This window comes from Orcinus orca, chromosome 8 (assembly GCF_937001465.1).
Source record: "Orcinus orca chromosome 8, mOrcOrc1.1, whole genome shotgun sequence".
Lineage (NCBI taxonomy): Eukaryota > Metazoa > Chordata > Mammalia > Artiodactyla > Delphinidae > Orcinus > Orcinus orca.
In genome coordinates, this window is record NC_064566.1 from 9,828,139 (window position 1) to 9,848,749 (window position 20,611).

At 57.3% G+C, this 20,611-nt stretch overlaps 1 protein-coding gene across 11 annotated transcripts in view; it reads left to right on the forward strand.

Moving 5' to 3' along the window:
- The window catches only part of SYT7 (synaptotagmin 7), a 64,164-nt gene that overhangs the window by 13,372 nt on the left and 30,181 nt on the right, over window positions 1-20,611 (forward strand). For all 11 annotated transcript variants that reach the window (XM_049713309.1, XM_033414107.2, XM_049713311.1 and 8 more), the window contains exons 2-3: window positions 15,439-15,542; window positions 19,622-19,701. In XM_049713309.1, the coding sequence (XP_049569266.1) occupies window positions 15,454-15,542; window positions 19,622-19,701 (169 nt within the window). In that variant the 5' untranslated portion in view covers window positions 15,439-15,453. The remainder of the gene's footprint in view (window positions 1-15,438; window positions 15,543-19,621; window positions 19,702-20,611) is intronic.

Sequence of the window (20,611 nt, forward strand, 5' to 3'; positions counted from 1 at the left end):
GAGAAGAGACAGTTAGGAGGATTTGCCGCTAAGGGAAAGCAGCGAAGGAGACTCTCTTAGCAGTGCCTGGTGGGTCCACAGACCGTCTTGTTCTTCACCTACATCTTCCATTTAATCTTCACGGCAGTCCCTCAGGGAGATCTCATTACCACTGTTGGACAGATAAGGAAACTGAGGCCCAGAGAGGTGGAGTGTCTCACCACGTCACTCAGCAGAGCAGGGATGAGATTGCAAGTCAGCCTCACTCCCAAACCTAGGTCTTAACCACTGGGCGACACTGTCCAGTGCCTCCCTTATCCCACTAGGATCTGAGCCAGCCTGTCTCTCGGCCCATCCCTCGGAAGGGAGGGCTGGGAATCGGTACTGGCCCCAGCGCCTGCTTCAGTACTCCGTGTCCCCTAGAGCTTTGTTCTCAGGTCCCTGGAGTGGGGCGGAGCCTCCTTCCCATCCTGTCTCCTCTCCCTCTCTCCAGGCCCCATGGAAGGATCTTCTCACTCAAGGGGAGGCACCCCTTACTCCCTGCTTGGCACCTGCCAGCCCCGGAGGAGCCTGATGAATCGGCTGGGTGTGTACCCCCCGCACACAGAACCCCATTCCTCCCTCTCCAGCCCCCGCCTGGTTAGGGAGGTGTGAAGGGAGCGATTTCACAGCCTGTCAGCTGGGGCCTAAAAATACCCAGAGCTCTGAGATGCCTGGGCAGAGGGAGGAGAGAGCAGGGACCAGGATGGGGTTGCAGGGGTGCAGCGGCAACGTGGGCAGAGAAGCCCTCTCGGCACCACGGTCCTGCTCGGGAGCGATGGGCAGAGCCACCGTCCCCGGGTCCCCCGTCTGGCTCCGTGTCTGGCGATGCAGAGGGGAGCTGGCATCTCTAGGGTCTTGAGAGCTCAGCTCTGGCGCTCAGACCTAAGGGAGGGCTTAGTCTCAGACAGGAACCGTGAACCTCGGGCCCCCAGAGCCTCCGATCGATGCCTCTTTCTCCCTCTCCGCCCCCAGGTTGGCTGGCATCTTTGGGCTGTGGGAGCCAGGCTGGGCGTGTGCCTGCTTCCTTCCTGGAGAAGGTGCCCGCTTCTGTTAGGGGAGAGGTGTGAGGAAGGCATCGTGGATGGGGGTGCCGGCAGGTGCGGGATGTGACGTGCGAGCCACCCAGGCACCGGAGGGGGGCAGAGGAGAAGGGGCGTGGCGGCCCACATCGCGACCACGTGGCCATATGCTGCAGCCTGGCACACGGCTTCCACGAGTCAGCCCAGAAAAGGGGGCCGTCCGTGTGTATGCGTGCATGTGGGCCTGCCGGAGCTGGCCTGTTCTTGTGGACATGGATGGCCGTGTGTGGCTATTCCAGACAGAAACTGGGTGGAAGCACAGGAGCGGGCGTGGAAGCATGAGCAAACGCATGTCGTGTCATGCAGACACGTGATAGTGTGTGTGCTTCCCATGTGGAAATATGATGGCATGTGTGCCTGTGCAGAGGGACATAGGCAGATCTCTCTGGGGCACCAAGCAGGGGCTGAGAGAGTCATTAGGGAAACAGTGCAGAGTAGCAGGCAGAGCAGGGGCTCCGTGTCAAAAGCAATGGGGTGCGAATCCCAGATCGGCCACGTATTGATTAGCTTTGTGGCCTCGGGCAAGTTACTTAACCTTTCGTTGCCTCATTTCCCCGTCTGTAAAGTGGAGACAGTAATAGCTCCTGCTTCAGAGGGCTGCTGGGAGGTTCGCTGAGTTAATGTCCATACATTGCCTGGAACCGTGCCTGTCACAGAGTTAGCACAGTGCATTCTAGCTCTTGTTATCTGGTCCTACCCTTTGATGATATAGGTGGGAGCACCAGGCCAGAGAGGGCAAATGACATGCCCAAGGTCACACAGTATGTTAGTGGCAGAGCCAGGACTAGAACCCAGACTCCAGCACCTTAAGACAGGGCTTGTTCAAGTCTGAGACCTCCTTTGGGCCACAAGAAGCCTCCACAACACAGAACTGTAACCCCATTGGCATTTGGGGCCTAGATTCCGCCAGGGCTGGGCTGGGATCTTGGGAACTCTGGGATCTGAGCATCTTCAGATAGCGCTGGGGTAGAGAGGTCCTCAAAGCAGTGGCCAGCCGCCTGAGTTAGAACCAGGCCACTGGTTAGTCTGCGGACTTTGCCAATTACTCAACCCTGAGTCTCAGTTTCTTCCCTGTAATAGAATAATAGTAATACATACTCTATAGGGTTATCCTGGGGATTAAATGAGATCTGCATGTAATGTCTTAAGTGGTGGGAACACTGTACCTAGTAAGTGCAATAATGTTAGCTGCAGTTGTAACCCTTGCAGAACCCTCCCACCCAGTGCTCTATAAATGGTGACTTCCTTTGCTTCCCTTCCAGCCCCTGGCAACCCTCACTCCCTTCTGCCTGCCACCCCACACTCCACAGAGCTTAGACTGATCAGGGGCTGACTTGCTGGCGACCAAGACCTGTGTTGTCTCCTGTTATTGGCTTTGCCGAGGAGGGAACAGGACCCACCACTGCAGCTTAGCCCCTGCTCCCTTTTCACCTGGCCTTAGCACTCACTTGCTCTGTGACCTTGGACAAGCAGTCTTTCCTCTCTGGACCTTGATCCTGCCTCTGTAAAGCGGAGGGGCTGGACCACACGGCCCCAGAGCCCCTTGGCCATGCTGTTTTGTGACACCCAGGAGGGTCCTGGCTTAGCCTGCTGGAGGGGGTGGCAGGTTGGCAGGAAGGGAAGTCGGCTGGCTGCCTTGGGCGAGTGGAGCATCTGGGGCCTGAGCCGGCTGGTGGCCTGCCATCATGCCCGCCCACACCTGTGGCTGCGTAGGAGGGCGTGCAGGCCCGACTGGCTGGGCACTGACATTGGGGGAGGCTCAAGGACAATGATGTAGAGAGAGCCCTTCTTGGGGCCCTGGGAGCTGCCGCTCCAGCTGTCCTCCCCCCCCCTTCTCCCCAGGGATTTCCTTTAGCAATTCCTCCTTCCTGTCTTCTTCCCCTTTCTGGAGTCTCCCAGTATCTCCCCGCCTCTACCTCTTCCACTTCTGTAATCTTGACCATTTTCCGGGGTGCCTTCTTTCCTCCCTCTGCAGAAGGGAGATCTCTCCCTCCTCTTCTGTCTTCCTGCTTCCTGAGATGCCTCCTTTTTCCTCCCTATGATGTGTCCCCGTTTCTCTGGATCCTCCCGGCTCCCCCTGCTTCTCCTGAGCCTAGGTCTCTCTCTTACTCTGTATGGCACGTCCAGGCTCCTTCCAGCTTCTTGTCCCCTGGCTCTCTTCCACTGCAGAGTCCCTCCCCCCTCAGCATCCCCAGCTCCCTTCTTCCCGTTCCTTGGAGCCTCTTACTCCACCACCAGTCCCCCTGCCCTCAGAAGTTTCCTGGCCTCCTTCAAATGATGGGGCCGATCCAGGCAGTTCCTGTGACTGCTGCTGCTACCCAGTACCTCAAGAACACCCCACCCCTGTGAGTTGAGTAAAGGGGTCAGCCCAGGGCCCAGGGACTGTCAATCTTGCCTCCTAATTAGCAGGAAGTAATTGCCTGGAAAAAAATTTCATTTAGAATGAGACTTGGAGACTCCAAGTTAGAGCTGAGCCAACTGATGTTCCCCTAGGGAGCAGGAGAAGGGAAGCGGCTCAGGTCAGGGCCTCAGGAAGCCTGACCGGAGACGAAAGCCCTTAAGACCCACTTCCGGCTTGCCTGCAGGACCTCAGCCTTGAAGAAGTGGCGAGAGAGAGCTCTGGGCTGGGAGTCCCAACATCTTCATCTGACTTGTGGCTCCACTGCTCATCGTGTGACTTGGGACAAAACTTATTCCTTTGAGCCTTAGTTTTTTCTCTCCTGTAAAATCAAAGGAGGGCCTCCGCGCCATGAGGGCTGATTTGGACGGTGGCTATGAAAGCAATGTGCAGGCTGCAGAGTGCTGTGGGAGTGTGAGGTGCTACTGTCTTCCTCCGTGTGGCTCTCAGCTGAGACGTGAGGATCGTGGAGTGGTGGGGTAGCCCTGGAAACACGTAAGTGGCACTGAGGTTTCCCGAAGAACATGGAAGGATGGTGAGGTAGACCCAGCTGAGCTGCAAGATTAAGGGCAGATGGATGTGGTTTCCCATGCCAGTCTCAATACTTGCACCACCCTGAGTGGTCACCTCACCTCTCTGAGCTCCACTTTCCTGATCTGTAGGATGCGGATCCTGATGCTTTCCTGGGAGAGGGAGGTTTGGTAAGGCTAAATGTGATAATGTTCGCAGAGCTCTTAGCACAGTGCTTGGCCTACAGTACGTGCTCAGCATTTGATATTAGCTATATCTACTGTAATTAAAGGATATTATCTTTACTCCATGCCTGGATCCAGAGAAGCTGATTTGGGGTGTTGTCTTCAGGTGGTTTTGTTTTGCTGTTTGTTTTTGGAAGAGGGGAATTTCTACACCCAGTGAGGCTAACCAAGCAGATCTTCTCAAAGTGCCCCTACCCGTGGGGTGCGAGGAGAGGAGTGGGCTGCAGCTGTGGGCTTCTCCCCCAACACACACTTCTTCCTAGGCAAGAGCCGTGGGCAAGTTTCTTATGTGGGTGGGTGTGAGGTAGAGAGCCTCTGCCCTGGTGGAGGGGTATTACAGGTCTGTGTGTTCATCTCGTTAGGACTGGCCCAGCAGCGGGAGAAAAGGTTGTGTTTGTTTAAACAGGTCTACCCCACCCACCTTGGAGGAGGGAACAGGAAGTTCCACCTGGTAGGGTCCAGCAATGTGGGTTGAGTCTTTGCTGTGAATGGGGCAGCATGGCACCCCAGGGTGGCTGGAAAACAGTCAGACAGCCTGGAGCTTTTGGGTGTTGGGCAGCACTGCAAGCTCAGAGCTCCAGATTGCCCCGGGAGGGGTGAGGGGGCGGCGAGGGCCCGGCGGTCTGCCGCTCCTTCCCCACACGCCCAGCGCCACCGCTGGGGACCTTCTGTGTTCCTGATCTGAGCGCAGTACCCGCGCCAGCCGCCAGGAGGCAGTGCGGCGGGGTCCCCTGAGGGAATGGGATGCGGCATTTACATTAGAGGGGGAATTCTTTTTGTCTGGAGTAGGGCTGCTGACTGGAGTTCTTGGTATCTGCGGACCTCATCCAAGAAAGGGGGTTCTTGAGGTCGGGCTGCTCACTGCTGTGGCTTCAACTTCGGACTTATCACGGAGTGATTAGGAGAGTAAGGTAGGACCGCTACGCTGCAGTCCTGAAAAAGCTGCTGGTTTCCTGAATTCCGCTCGCCCGGGGCAATGCACGGGGTGGCCTGGAGGAGGGGGCAGTCTCGGGACTGAGTTTCTGTTTCAGAACCAAGGACAGAGGCCGTGGGCCGATCGTTGTTTCAGCACCGCGGACAGAGTTCAGAGCAGCGGGCTCTGTGGATCCATCCAAATATTTGCGGTGCAAACGATACCCCCAGAATATGGAAGAATGGCACCTCCAAGAGGGAGTCTCGGATACCTTATATTCCAACGAGGAGACTTGGGGCCAGGCAGTTGAGTTAGTGGACTAAGGTCACACAGCCAGTGACAGTGGGTGGCAGAACTGGGTTCAGATCCACAGTGGTCTCTCTCCAGCCACCTCTCCCACACCTGGATTCCCACTGGTTATATCCCTCCTTCCTGACCATCTCTGAGAGCAGCTTCACAGTATGTTGCGTCCCCGAGAGCCCTTGAGCTGGTGAAGATTAAGTGGACCCCCCACACCACCAAAAGCTCAGGAATCTGAATCCCAGGAGAGAAGATTCCTAGACCCTGGGGCTTTCATGGCTCCAAGCTTCAGATGGGAGGGCGTCAGGGCAGGACAGGTGCCCTGTCCTGTAAGGAAGCCTATGACTTGGGGAGGTAGTGTTGAGTCATCAGCATGAGGGACTCTTAAGTGCTCTGAGATCCTCAGATAAAATGCCGCACACCATTCCAACCCCGGCTTCTTTGCAGCCGTGTATTATTAATAACAGTAAGACGCTGATTTAGGCCAAGACACAACAATGCATTATTCATAAGAGTAACTAGTGGTCAAGGCCTGCGCTTAATCATCACACGTCCCTGATCCTGCCGCCGCTCCACAGTCCTGGTGGAGAGACCCTCCAGCTGAGCTCCTCCTTTTCCTGGGGTCCTGCTGCCCTGATGGACATGATCATTTTCATGGCTGCCCAGGCAGCTCATCAACTTTGGGATCAGGGTGGGTGGCATGTTCCGGGCTAACTTCTGGCTGGACACCCTTCAGTCTGGGCTCCCTGCTCAGAGCTGGCACCTGGCCCTGTCTGTCCTGAATGGCTTTGACCCTGATGACTTCCATACTCTGCAGCTCTCTGGGGTCTACAGATGGCCTGTTACCCCGCACCCCCTCTTTTGAGGCTGAAGACTGAAGGCAGATGCACCAGGCTTTCCTAAGCCAGGAATTGTGGGAGTTTTTTTTGGGGGGTGGCTGTGGTGAGAAGAGGGGCTCACCGGGCAGAAGATACCCCCACCACCTCCATTAAATATGACGATGGATTTTAAACCCTCGGTAGACTCTGGAGTACTTTGTCAACTGTTGTGCACTGAACAAGCCTGAGCCATTGTTACCAAGGCCACACTCTCTGCTGGAAGAGAGAGCGGAGGTAGAGAAGGTGTGGAGGAGACCCTCGTAGCTCACCAGGCCCCGCTCCCTGATGAGAAGTTCAAGTGCTTGTGGATCCTGACATGTCCCCGGCCAATTTCTTGCTGGAACGGCTCCTGGCCCCTCCGGATAATCCTTCATTCGCTGTTTACTCACTTGGCATCTCCTCTGAATTCTAAACCGTCTGCATCCAGGCGGCCTCTGCGGCCCCTGCCAGCACACTCTCCCTAGCTCACTCACACATTATCTGTTTTTATTACAGTCAAGGTCGAGGAGGCTTGCTCTCACTAAGCCCCTATTTTCAGCTACTTGTAACTTTCCGAAACAGTTCCCCGCAGGCCTCCTCTTTTGCCAGCCTTGTTCCCGCCCCAGGTGAGGCCGACATTGCTTTCGAGGCCTGGAGCTTTGCCTAGCTGTCTGGGGTTCAGAGTTTAGCTCATTGGTTTTCTGTTGCTTTCTCCCACACGCTGCCTTTTTCTGGCTTTCTTGTGTGTGTCAGGTTGAGAAGAGGAAGGGAGGTGGGATAGGCACCAGAAATGTTCCCTTCCGGTGCCCAAATAGCCCTGGGGCTGGTAGGCTCTGCCCTTGCCCTCCCACCTTCCCCCATTTCCATCTGCTCTCCGTGCACGTGGAGGGGTGCTTCCTGTGGAAACCTGTGACTCCAGCTTTCGCTGTTTTCCACCTCGAACGTCATCCCGCAGCCACCGGAGGATGGTGGGGGGAGGCGCTGGGGCATGATGCACTGTCGTGCAGCATCAAGTGGGAGGAGGCAGGACCAGGATGGGGATGTGATCCGCACCATCACTGCTTTATCTCTGGAGTAGTGGTTGCACCCTAGTCCGTACCAGAGACGCGGCCCTGGGAAAGTCCTCAGGTACCCCACCAGCCCCTTCTTCCTGCTCCTGCCCGGCCCCAGGCACCCAACCCCCAACCCGTTCTGAGACTTTGAGAACATCTGAGCATCTGTCTAATGAGGCTGCTTTACTGAGGCCAAGGGCTGGGGCAGTGGAGGTGGGAAGGAGCCGTGGCAAAGGTGTGTGGGTAAGAGGGGTCGTTGAAGTGCTTGGGGGAGTTCGTGGGGAAGTGGAAGCCCTTTCCCCGGCTGCTCTTTGTTTTGTGTTCACCCCATTTCTTTCTTCCCTTCCGTCTATACTCGGAGCAACTTGCTTTAAGGCTTAGTGCCCGTGGGGCACAGAGTTGAGGTCTTCCAGACTCCAGGCTCAATCCAGGCTTTGTCTCTCTTCTGCTGTGTGGGCAAGTGCTGACCCCTTCTGAGCCTCAGTTTCCTTCTTTGTAAAATGAGGATAAGAGGATTTACCTTCAGAGGGTGCTAAGGCTGTGAACATGATTCAGTTCTGAGCATACATTAGTTACTATGGCTAAAGGCACTTGGTGAGGAAAGCAAGGGCCTGGGATCTGAGGATGACTCCAGGACGTTAGGAGGGTGTGGGGGTGATGGGACAACTTTGGACTGGCTAGATGTGGGGAGTGTGTATGTCACCATCTGAGCGTGTCAGAGCAAGTGAATTCTGGGGAAAAAAGCCTATGTGCTCAGATCTCCAGCATGTCCAATGGCTCCTCTATATCGTGTCCTGGACTATGGGCTGTCAGAGACACCGAGCAATGAGGAGAACCTCTTAGCCCTGCTTGGAGGACAGGCCTACTCCCAAGAAAAGGAGGCTGGATAGAAGGCAGTTCATTCAAGTTTGGAGACTGCTGTGAACGCTTGTCATCAGGGAGGGCTTCCTGGAGGAGGAAGGCTCACATGGACCTTGAATAATTTCATGCATTTGTTTAGCACATATTTATCCAGCCTCTCCAGTGTACCAGACCTTGGGCTACAGAGATGAGTGATCTGGGGGGTCTCAGCCCTCCAAGTGTTCCCAGTGGGGGAAAGACATACAAAATGCTAATTATTAACCCACAGTGATGAATTGTCATAGTTATGGGGGCAACAGAAAGGAATGTGTGAGGGAATGAAGACCATCTTTGTCTAGGGATTTTGAGAATAGAAAGAAGAGAATAGAAGGGAGGGCATTCCAGGCAGAGGGAAGAGCTTATGTGAAGTCTCAAGTGTGAAAGAGGTTGGCCTTCTTGAAGGAAGGAGGGAAGTGGGGTGTGGCTGGGTCACGCAGTGTAGCATGTTACAGAGTGCTGTCACGTGCTTCACCTCAGAGGGGGACAGCCATAGCAGGGTCAAGGACAAGTTCAAGTTGCCTTAATTCCCCACACCTGTTTTTTCCTCTGCGAAATGGGAATAATAATTTTAAAGGTTGCAGAGAGCACATGAGATGGTGCCTATAGACTTCCTGGCACGGTGTCTACCACAAAAGGCACGTGCTCAATGAACGTTAGCTATTATTTGATCCTGACAACACCCCAGCAGGGCAGGTCAGGGGTTCTTATCATCGTTTGAAGGTAAAACACTGAGGCCCAGAATGGGACTCGCCCTGGGTCACTGGCTGGGAGCAGAGGTGGGACTTGAACCCAAGTCATTTGCAAGTCTACTGCCTGTCCCACTGCTCTGCTCCAGAGGACAGATATGCATGGGGGGAGAATTCCAGGCCAGAGGAAGTGCATGAACATTTAGACCTCGTGGACAGCAGAGTGGTCTAGGCATCTGTTCGTGACCGTGACCATGACCGTGACCGTGGGTGTGTGTGCGTGTTTGTGTATGAGTGTGAGCATGGGTGTCCATTCAAGGGGTGAGTCAGCATGGCTTGTGTGTGTGTGTGTGTGCGCACGCGCGCGTGTTTATACGCGGGAGGCGGGCACAGGCGTCTGTGCCGAGGGTGAGTCTCCGTGGCTCGTGTGTGTGAGCCATGGGTGTCCACGTCTCTGGCCTGTAGGTGCGCACCTGCTCCCCCTCCCCTCCTGCTCCACCCTGGGCAGCTGGTGAGCTTGCCCTCAGAAGTCCATTCCCTCTCCGGCAGCTCCTCAGCAGCCAGCGGCCCTGTTTGATTCTGTTCATCTATAAATCATGGCTTGCTGAGGAGATGAGAAGGAGTTGGGAGTGGGAGCAGAGCCCTGGCAAGGGACGGGATCATTTCTGCAGTTCACACCTGAAGCCCAGCCTGGCTTCCAGCTGTTGCCCACCCTCACCCCCCAGCCCCATGCCTCAGCCCTCCCCATTCCTTGCCATAGGTGTTCACTGATACTTGCTCTTGGTTAAGCCCTGGGCCAGGTCCTGGGGCAGGGATCAGGGGTGCACGAGATCGAATAAGACGTGACCCCTGGCTTCCACTATCCTGTGGGGAAAACTGAATGTGTATTCAGTATTTCATACAACACACTGAGGGCCAACTCCCTGCCTCAGATGTCTCTAATGCAGGGTTCGACGTGGTAATGCTACGATAATAGCTAGCATTTACTGCCTACTTATTCCGTGTCAGGCACTGTGCTAAGTGCATTCTTTGTGCTAATTCCTTTAAACCTCACAGTAGTGCTACGGGGCCTGTACTATCCCTGTTTACAGATGGGGAAACCAAGGCACACAGAGATGAGGTCACACAGCTTGGAAGAATAAGAATCCGAATTGCCTGACAGTCTGGCTCCAGAGCCCTGGCACTTAGTCACTGCACCTTAAAAGAAGGGTGCAGGCACAGTGTGATGGGAGCTCTGTGAAATTAATTCCCACTGGGGAGATTATGGAAGGCTTCCTGGAGGAGGTGCTTTTCATCTGGGTCTAGAAAAATCAGGACTTGTCAGTCAAAGATGGGCATGGGGGAAGACCAGAAGGGATCCTGGTGTGTGTGTGTGTGTGTGTGTGTGTGTGTGTGTGTGTGTGTGTGTGTGTGTGTGTGTGTGTGTGTGTGTGTGTGTGTGTGTGTGTGTGTTTAAAGGAGAGAGGCTCTCAAACTCTGTCACTGCAGCCTGTCCCATCTTTTCTATCCCGTCTTGTTTGGGTGACAAGTGAGATAACGTATGCAAGCACTGGACATTCAACAAATATTTACTGAGCACCTCCTGTGGGTTTGCCTGTCACAGAGGTTATCAGAATGAACAAAGCAGGTACAGCCCCTACCTTCATAGTCTGGTACACAGTAGGCACTTAATAAATGGTAGCCTCTATTACTATCATTCCTAGAGGCTTGGGATTCCTCCTCATTCATTCAACAAGCATTTATTGGACACCTACTATATGCCTGGCTCTGTCCTTGGTGCTGAGAAGACAACGGTGAACACGAGATTGAGCCATGCCCTCATGGAGTTGATGTTCTAGAAGGGAAGGCTGTGTGTGGGCATCTTGTCCACCTGCAAAATGGGTCCACCTCCTCAAGCACACAGGTTTTATTTACCCTGAGAGCTCCCGGTGGGGTGGCATGGTCAGAACCATGGGCTATGCCCACAGCACCTGGCAAAGCCTACAGGACTCTACTGGATTGTCATTAATCCTGGGCTCTAATTGGTTGACATGGCCACCAAAGGCCTGGGCAGAAGGTCAGGGACATGCCTGAGTTTACATCTCACATCCTGGCACTCTTGGGACTGGACCCCAGAGGCCTAGCTCTCCTTGTTCCTGGCTCACCCAGCCTCCCAAGTCTCCCGATGTCATCTGTCTGCCCTTGTCTGTGTCTCATCCCTGGGACCCAGATGTCTCCTCTGCCCACGGATAGGTCGTGGAACTCAGCTCTGTCAAAAGGCTGACTAGGGCTGCAATATTTTCTTTCCCCAAATGTTAATATGCTGACGCTAAGGGGACTTGAAACCATGTATGTCATCGGAGGAAGGGTTAGAAGGGCTGGGGCAGCTTTGCCTGGAGAAGACTGGAAGGGGACATGAGAGCTGTCAGCAGGGATTTGGAGGCCTGTCATGTGGCAGTGGGAGCTGGTTTGTTCCCGGCAGCTCCAGAGGACAAGCTTAGGACCTTGGGGGGAAGTTCCAGGGAGACAGATTGAGCTCAGCTCAAGACACAGCAGCCCTAGCTACCAACGCCCATTTGTGGAGGGTCTGCATCCTGCAGAAGCAGCTTCCTGCCCCTGACAGGGCTGCCCAGGGCGTGCGTTCATTGATGAGGCCTGACTTCCAAGGTCCCTTGCAGCCCGAGACATAGTGACTCCGTGTTCTGGGAATGGTTTCGCCCTGGCTGGCAGGCAAGAACAGGCTTGCCCCCCTTGATGGCAATGTCGCGTGCAGGCCGAGGACATCGTGTCACTTTTGTTCACAGCATCGATGCAATTTGCACTGGCAAGGATTTGTTTTACCGTGGATTCAAGGGCTGTCCAAGGGTTGCTTGGGGTGGGGGGCAGGGAATCTTTGGGACTCTTTGGGGGAGGGGTCAGCTGCCTGGAAGATGACAGCATCCGTTCATGCTGCAGGGGTTCCTAGGGTCACTGATCCAGGAGGGTTCAACTTTCCTTAGTAACACATCCCTTTCCTCAAATGGAACTTTCTGTGGAAGCCCAAGATGTGGAACAGGGAAACCATGCTGCTTTCGTTGAACAGGGCTTGAAGGGACACAGCCCCGTCTACTCAGCATCCATCTCTGTGGCCCCTGAGAAATTCCTGGGAACCCTAGGTGTTCCAAAGAACACACCTGGAAAACCACTGGCCACTCGCCTCTGTAGTGGGTGTGATGTCGAGACAAAGAATGTAGACTGTGAGTCAGACTGCCTGGGTTCGAACCCTGGCTCCACCGCCTACTAGCTGAATGACCTTGGGCAAAGTACTTGGCCCCTCCGTACCTCAGTTTCCCCATCTGTAAGATGGGGACAGTCTTAATGCTCACCTCGGTTATTGTTGTGAAGACGAATTTGTTGCTGCATGTGGAGCACCTAGAACCCCTGCTTCTCATCAGAGTGAGGAAGGATCAGCTCTCCACACGTGAAGGCACCGATTCCAAGAGGTCGCCTTGCTCGTGGCCACACAGCTGGTTAGTGGCCAGAATAAGGCCTCAGCCTCATTCTCCTAGACTCCAATTAGCCCAGTGCTAATTCTCCATGCCCACAGAATACTAATTGCTTAAGATGGGCATTCCCTGGGTCTCTGGGGACCACTGGCTTTTGGGATTGACAGCCTCTGTCCTCAGGGGCTCTCCAGCCTAGAGCAGGGCTTGAAGAGCAGTTTTTGATAAGGACCTTGTTTGGCAAAGAGAGGAAGAGGCTCCAGGGAGGTAATCCCTTGGAGAATTGCCCCATGGCCAGAGATATGTGGGGGAGGGTGCGGGGCAGAGGAATCACCTGGACTCTGACCTCCTGCCACAGCTCCCAGCTCGTGAGCTCGCTGACTCGCCCTCTGACCCTGCCCCTCCCCTGCTCAAAAACCTTCCATGGCTCCTACGGCCTACTAACACAGGAAGCCCCTCGGCCTGGAAGACAAAGCCCCTCGCCATCGGGCCCTACTCTCATTCCCAGCCTGGATCGCCACTTCACTCCCCATAACCTAGTCCAGCTCCTCAAGCAACACGCCTGACCCTTCTTCCCCTCTCATGCCTTTGCTCTCGCCGTTCCCTCTGCCCAGATTGTCCTACCCTCACCTCACATCCCTCTCCCAGACCACACCAAATACCGCCTCCTCAGGAAAGCCTTCCCAGATAGCTCCCTAGTCCAGCAACCACTTCTTCATCTGTGTTTCCAGAGCTCTCTGTACACCTGAGTGGGAACTAACCCAACAACCTTAATAATAATCCGTATCTACTGAGTACTACCACGGGGTGAGTGCCATTATTATCTTCACTTTGTTTCTTTTAATGTAGGGTTTGTTTGTTTTTTATAAATTTATGTATATTTTATTTATTTATTTTTGGCTGCGTTGAGTCTCTGTTGCTGCGTGGGGGCTTCCTCTAGCTGCGGCGAGTGGGAGGTCAGGGGTGGGGGGCTACTCTTTGTTGCGGTGCGCAGGCTTCTCACTGTGGTGGCTTCTCTTGTTGCGGAGCACAGGCTCTAGGCATGAGGGCTTCAGTAGTTGTGGCTCTCAGGCTCTAGAGCGCAGGCTCAGTAGTTGTGGCGCACGGGTTTAGGTGCTCCGTGGCATGTGGGATCTTCCCGGACCAGGGATCGATAGCGCCCCGCCCCCCAGACCCTCCCCGTGGGGCAGGGGCAGCTTCCATGAAGAGAGTTAGAAAAAGCGCCGGCCTCATTCTCGGAAGGTGTGTTCGCACACCTCTTTACCACAGGCCTGAGTCTGGGGGCCCTGGTGGTGTGCCCTGTGGTATTATGCACCCCCCCATCCCCAGAAGCCTGGAGGTTAAAGATGGAGGCCTCCCATTTGGCCTGAGAACTGTGACAAATGTGGCCCCTTCAGCCTTGCAGAGCTGCGCTCCTCCACCCGAGGGAGGGAAAGGCAGGACCAGTTCCTCGGTGTCTGTGGACTGTCCGGATCAGAGCTCCCTGGTGCTGTGGGCCCTGAGGTTGACAGTGAACTGGTGCAGTGGCTTCCTGGGGACCGAGGCTGTGGACCTGGGATGGGAGGAAGCTTAGTTGGCCTGGCAGGTGGACAGGAGGCGCCCAGCAAGGGTGGCTTTTTCCCACAGCTCTGCGGCTCCGGAGGTTGGGGAGGGAGGGGTGGGGCCCAATCAGGATTCTGGGGAGAGCGGGCAGCAGACTGGCTGCCCAGGGCACTGGAGTGGTGGTGGGAGGCGGCCCGAGGGCCCTGAGAACAGGGGATGACCGCCTGGCCCTCCTTCATGAGGCCCCGCAGCAAAGCATGAGACACCGGACGCCAGAAGCTAAAACCAAAGGAACCGGGACCAGACAGATCTTGTCAACTCTTAATTACCACCATCGCTGAAACCGAAAGCCTAAGCAGGCTCCTCTGTAAATAAACAGCATCCCCTTGACTTTTAGACGCGTCCCCGCCGTACACACATTTACAGAGCACGAGTGATCTATGCCGGTCTCTGTCGACTCACTCCCCCACAGGACGATTTCTGGTCAAGTTTTGCCTTCCTTACCTTTGCTCTGGGCTCGTGTTTACAGCCACCTGTGAGGAGGGAGGGAGGAGGTTTAATCCACATTTCCGGGGGCGGGGGGAGGAACTGAGCTGTTAGGTGACTAAAGCCACACAGCTAGCAAGTGGTGGGATTTACACAGAAACCCGGGGTTTTGCTCCCAGGGCAAGTCCATCAAGGTTTCCACTCCGAAAGCACAGGACCCCTGAGCTGTTAGAATGGAAGCTGTGGGGCAGCCCCTGGGGAACATTAAGGACATTGCCAGCCAACAAAGGGGGCGCTGAGCCGATGGGGTGGGAGGACTGGAGGCGAGCTCAGGGGCTAGGGCATGGGAGGACAGGGTGTGCAGAGGCCAGCTGGGTAGACTTGCAGCCCAGAAAAAGCTGAGCCAAAGGGGATGAGGACGGGTCAGAGCGTTCCAGAGATTCCCTCTTTGACTATACATGTAGCTGTTGAGTCTTGGGCAACACTTAAGAGGGTCTGTCAGTGCCTGTGGGGCAGATGTCGTCAGAGGGACTACGGGAACTAACGCTTTGGGCAAATTGGGCTGGAGCTGTGGCTCCGGGTATGTGGGGGAGGGGGCGGGCGGGGATGGAATCATGCCACACAGAAGCGGTGGCTCTTTTAGAGGCATTTGAAAGCCCGGTGGGTGAGGCCTGGCTAGGCCAAGGGCACACTTGGCCTCTCCCTTCGAGGGTGCGAAGTTTGGGGGATGGTGCGGACCCCACGCAGGGCTCGTGCAGTGAGGGACTGGGAGAGACCTGCCCGGAGACTCCCATTTTACAGGTGAGGAAAGTGAGATGCAGAGAGAGGAAGAGACTGCCCAAGGTCAGCCAGCAAGGCAGAGCTGGGAGTAGAACTTGGGGCACAGAGCTCCCAGTGTGGCTAGGGTGGTGGTTCCGGGGGGCTCTGGGCTGAGGGAGGGTAGCTGGCCCTGGCCAGTGAGGGTCTGACCTGTGTGTGTCCTCTCCAGGGGCGCCCACCCGCGATGTCCTGCTGGTCTCTGCCATCATCACCGTCAGCCTTAGCGTCACTGTCGTCCTCTGCGGCCTCTGCCACTGGTGTCAGCGCAAACTGGTGAGGCTCCCAAGGGCCCCGGGGACGGGGCCTGGCCCTGCCCCCACCCCCACTCAATTACAGGCTCGCGAACGCTCTCAAGGGCGCGTGCAGATGACCCACTTGCCCACATAGGCACACTTCCGTGGAAACTCACACCACACGCACGCACGCGCAGACTGAGAATCGAGGCCCCCTCCCACACAGCTCTGAGCGCCCCGTGCCCTCCGCCCACGGCCCCCAGCACAGGGCTGGGCGTGGCCGAGCTGGGCCTCCTGTCCAATGAGGAGGCTCCGCCTGACCCGGCCCGCCCCCCCGCCCCCCTGGGCGCCCGCACATCCATCCTGGTTCTGGGGGTTTGTACAAGCACAAACGGCTTCTTTTCATTTTTAACGAGGGCTGGGAAATTAACGAGCAGGATTAGGCCATCAGTAAGTAACGAGACCATCAGGAGGGACATTCATCACCGGAGGGCGCCGGGAGGAGGAGGAGCCAGGCTGAGCCGCCCTCCCTGCGCCCTGGCCGCTCCCAGAGTGGGGCTGAGCCTCGAGAACCCTACTCATGCCCCGTCCTGCTGCCCCAGCTTAGAAGTGCGATGGGGACTTTGGGGACTGCAGGGAGGACCCCCGAAGGTGGGCCCAGAGGTGTCCCAGGTGTGGGGCCTTTCCAGGCTTAGGTGAAGAAGGGTCCCTGGCAGGCACCTTCCATGCCCCAGATTGAGAACGGTGGGAGGGAGGGCAGGGTGCCGCATCTGGGAGCCCCATTCTCTCCCTGCCCGCCACAGAGGGGCGGGGGGCACGGTGGGGGGAAGGGCTGTGGCCACGGGTGCTGTGTGGGCGGGGGCTCAATGCCTTAGTCCTAACGAAGAGAAGGGGCAGATGCTCCTGGGGAGGGCCCAAGAGGCCCATAACCCAGCGTGCTTCCTTCAGGAAAGGCGAACCCGGGAGATGGGAGTCATTCTTCATCCCGGGATGTTCAGCTTCAGGAAGCTCCTTTCCCTGGAGAGGAGCCAGGGAGAAGGCCAGCCCTGCCCCACGTGTGAGTGTGTGCGAGTGTGTGTGTGACTCGGGCCCACTCCTTGCATGCAGGTGCCAGACTGGCTGCCCTGCATTGTTCCTGGATTTCCTGTCTCTCTGTCTGTCTCAGAATTTCAGGGGAGGTGGAGGAGGGGCTTGGCCACGTGCTCGGGTGTGCGAACGTCCTCCGAGGCTGGGGAGTGGCTCGCACGCACTGCAGCCCTGTGCGCCTCGCTGCAGGGCCCGTCCGGCTGTCTGTCTGTCTGTCTGTATTTGAAGGCAGGGGAGAGTTGTATGAACAGGCGCTGCTGGTGACCTTGAGCGGGGGTCTTTTGTGCTAAGGGTGTCGACTTTGAGGGCATTGGTACAGTGTGTGTGTGTGTGTGTGTGTGTGTTTCTCTGTGTTCGTTGAGAGCCCTACCCCCACTCACCTGGAGACAGGAGTTCAGAGATGACAGCTTTTGTAGCAGGTGGGGGCCTGTCAGTGCAGTAAGTGCCTCGGGAAGCTGAGAGCTGTGGAACCTTCCCTGGCCCAGCCCCTCCTCCCAGCCTCCAGCCAGAGCTTCCTCAGGGGTCTCAGGGGTCCGGACCGCAGTGTGTCCCTCTTGACTTGTCCCTCTGAGCTGCTGATAGAACGTTCCTTCGCCTAGGACCCCCAATCCTGCCACCCCCTTCCAACCCCTGGTCTCAGAAGCCAGGGAGCCTTTTGTCCAGGCTGTCTCCATGCTCCATGGAAGGGGCTTTACAATGCTCCCCCTGCACAGTTGCTGAGCTCTCCTTGCCTGCCTGTCCCCTCAGCAGCAGTGACGTGATACCTGACAGCCCAGATCCCATTTCCAAACATTAATAACTTCCTTAATCTCCAACTGGCTTTTTCCGGATCAGCCTGGCCAACCCCCTCCCTGATAAGCAGGCTTGGGGGATTGGGCTCCTTTGGAGCTGTTTTATGTCTCCTGTACCCACCTGGGGTTCCTATCGTTGCCCCATTAACTTCCCCTGACCCCCAAGGCAAGTCCTGCCCTGGTTTCTGTCCCCCATGTGCCCCAGCTCCTCTGCAAAAGGGTCCTTGCAGCTGGAGGGGAAGCCTCTCTGAGCTGTGGAAGGAAGAGGGACAGGCAGAAGCTCCCAGAATGCCTTGGGTGAACCAGGTGCCGGGCCTTGGGGAAGGGGCAATGGACCAGCCTTCGAAGAGGGTGCGGACCAGAGCAAGTTCCCTGAAGACTAGGAAGAAAGAGGAGAAGGGGTGAGGGGTGGGATGGGGGGGCTCTCGGCAGGGTGCTGCCTGCCCCACGCTGCCGCAACTGCTGGAGAACGGGGGGCGGGGCTCCTGCCTGAGGGTCCTGCCCAAGAAGGGCCCTTGGCCACCAGGGAGGGGCTCCAGGCTCCTGATCTGCCCAGTTGGAACTAGGAATTGTTTGGGATTTGAACTTCTGGGTAATGATGGGAGGGACCGGAGTTGAGCTGAGAGAGGGCAGCTTTTGTGGACCCAGGGGATCCAGCAGCTCTGTTTTTTAACTCTTAAAGTTCTGGCTCAGAGGCAACGGCCTGAGGCTTGGACCCCTGGGGGGTGGGGCTTCCAGTTAATGGATTTGGGGAACTGCCGGGTACCAGGTTCCACACCAAGTACCAGAGCCCATACAGTCCCTGCCACTGGGGACAACGTTCCCTGGGGTGGGAGCTGAAGTAGGTAAGCAGAGTAATAATAATAATATCTGTGATGAGAAGCTTGAAGGGTGAGGGACCCAGGGCTGATCCAGTGACATCACACCATTTCAGACAGGAGGGGAAAGGGGGGCTGGAGAGGGCACGGGACGTGAGCAGGGTGACATGAAGAATGTGGGGCACTGCTGGGACAGGACCCTGGCACCCCTGAGGCACAGGGGTACTGGAGGTGGCATGAGGGCCCTCCCCCCACCTCCACCCCTTCCTGGGAGCTCCGCTGTTGTTCTCCCGAAGCAGGCGGCTCCAGTCCCCGGAAGGGGCTGCAGCTGGCGGGAGCGTCGGTGAACGCGGCCGTGTGGCTTTTATTTTGCTTCAGGGAGGATGCAGTAATTGACTGATGTGGCTGTGGTCTTGGCTCACATGACGGGATGTTGGAGGAATGTGTGCCTGCGTGTGCGTGTGCGTGTGCGTGTGTCCCCGACCCCACTCGGCTGGGCAGGGGCAGGCCGGTGCCCAGTGGGAGACAGCTCCGGCCCCTGCACAGCCCCCCTCCCCCGCCCAGGCCCGTGGCCCCTGGGTGTGCGTGAGGACATTTGGTGGCAGCCAGGAATGTTAATGGTGCCGGGCTCTGTGTGAGCTAAATTTAGAAACCCAAACCAAAGAGGTGAATGGTGCTCACCTTCCTGGCAGCAGGCCCTGTCACCGCTGCAGCCTTCCTCTAGCCAGGGGACCTGGCATGCCCACCCCGTCATCCTGCCCTGCCCCTCCCTCCACCTGTGCTGGCTGAGGAAGAGCCAGGCTGCCCCCGGCCCCAGCGTCAGTGGGCAGCCTCGCTTCCCAAGGCTGCCTTCCTGTGAAGGAGGGTGCTCAGGCCCTGCCCTGCCTCACGGGCCCGGGGCAGGAGGGACCCCCAGGGAGCCCCCAGACAGTGACGGACATGGCCCCGGCAGGACTGGGCACGGGCCCTCTCCCTGCCCCTGCCACTCACGTCACTGGCCACTGCCAACCTTGCCCTGCAGGATGCCACCCCACCATCTGGGGGCAGTGACGTGGCCAGTGGGACGTGGCCAGGCGCCTGAGAGCCGTCTGTCCACGGCAGAGGGAGATATGCTTCTGGGAGCCGAGCCAGAGCCCCAGGAGACAGGCAGATGGGAGGGACCTCATCCCTAGGGGTCAGGGATGGGGTGCAGGTCAAGGGGGCGGGCCAAGTCCTAGAGCCCGATGGGGCCCAGGAGTTGCCCACCAGGGATCAGGGATTGGTAGGGCTGGCACCCAAGGTGGTGACACCCTCACACGTTGGCCCCAGACCTTGTTGCCGAGGCTGGGCTCCAGTGTACTCCCCTCCCCCCAGGGCCCCGTTCTGGGGAGGCAGGGAGAGTCCAGCCCTGTCTCCCAGGAGTGACCCTGGTGCTGTCTCCACAGGGCAAACGCTACAAGAACTCCTTGGAGACGGTGGGCACGCCAGACTCAGGGCGTGGGCGCAGTGAGAAGAAGGCCATCAAGTAGGTGCCAGGCTTCGAGTTTGGGGTGGGGCACGCAGGCAGCCCAAGTGGGAGGACCACCCCCCCAGATCTGGCCACACACACATTCAGTTTCCCCCCTCACAACCTGGTGCCTTGCTCTCTCCCCAGCCCAGTCCCATACACCCACTCCCAGCACCTCAGGGTGGCCCGGGGCTCCGCCTTTCCTGCCTGTGCTTCCCAGACCCTCAGTGTTCCAGGGCCCCCAGCCCCGTGTTCTGGCTGGTCTCCCTCCCAGCACTGTCCGCTTCTTCCCTCGACCCCGGGCGCTACTTCCTCCTTCCAACCCTCACGTCACACTCACGCTGTCCCCAAGCCCTGCCTAACTCCCCTGCACCTCCAAGCTCCTCCCCCAGCCCTGGGGCTGGGGAGCCCCTCTCTGGGGGTGGGTGGTGGCGGCTCAGACTCTTTCCTCAGACCCCACCAATGTTCTGAGGGTAACCTGGAAGAAGGACGGACAAAAACCCTGGGGACCCCAGCAGGACCCAGTGTTGGTCTGCTCAGGGAAAGCAGAGCGATGGGGAGAGACTCTCCCCTCCCCCGTCACGCCCGGTCCCCAATGCACATCTTGCTGCCTCTGGCTCACCCCAGTTTCCGCATTTGGCTCTGAGATCAGTCTTCAAGTCGGCAGGTCTGCCGTGCACTGCAGACCCTCTGCAGACCCCTGCTGAGGGTCACTGGGAGACGCTGGGAGAAGGTTCTCACCTGGTTGGGGGCTCTGGGAACAGGGCAGTAGGGGTGGGGCTCTCCCTAGAGGGCTCTGTACCCTTTGGCCAGTGCCTGGCCCTTTCCTCTCTGCTTCTTGGCCTAGGCCTTCACGGGGAGGCTGCGGGACGCCCCTCCATCTTAGCCTGCCAGCCAAGGGCTCCGCCTGGAAGCGGGGCCTCCCCCA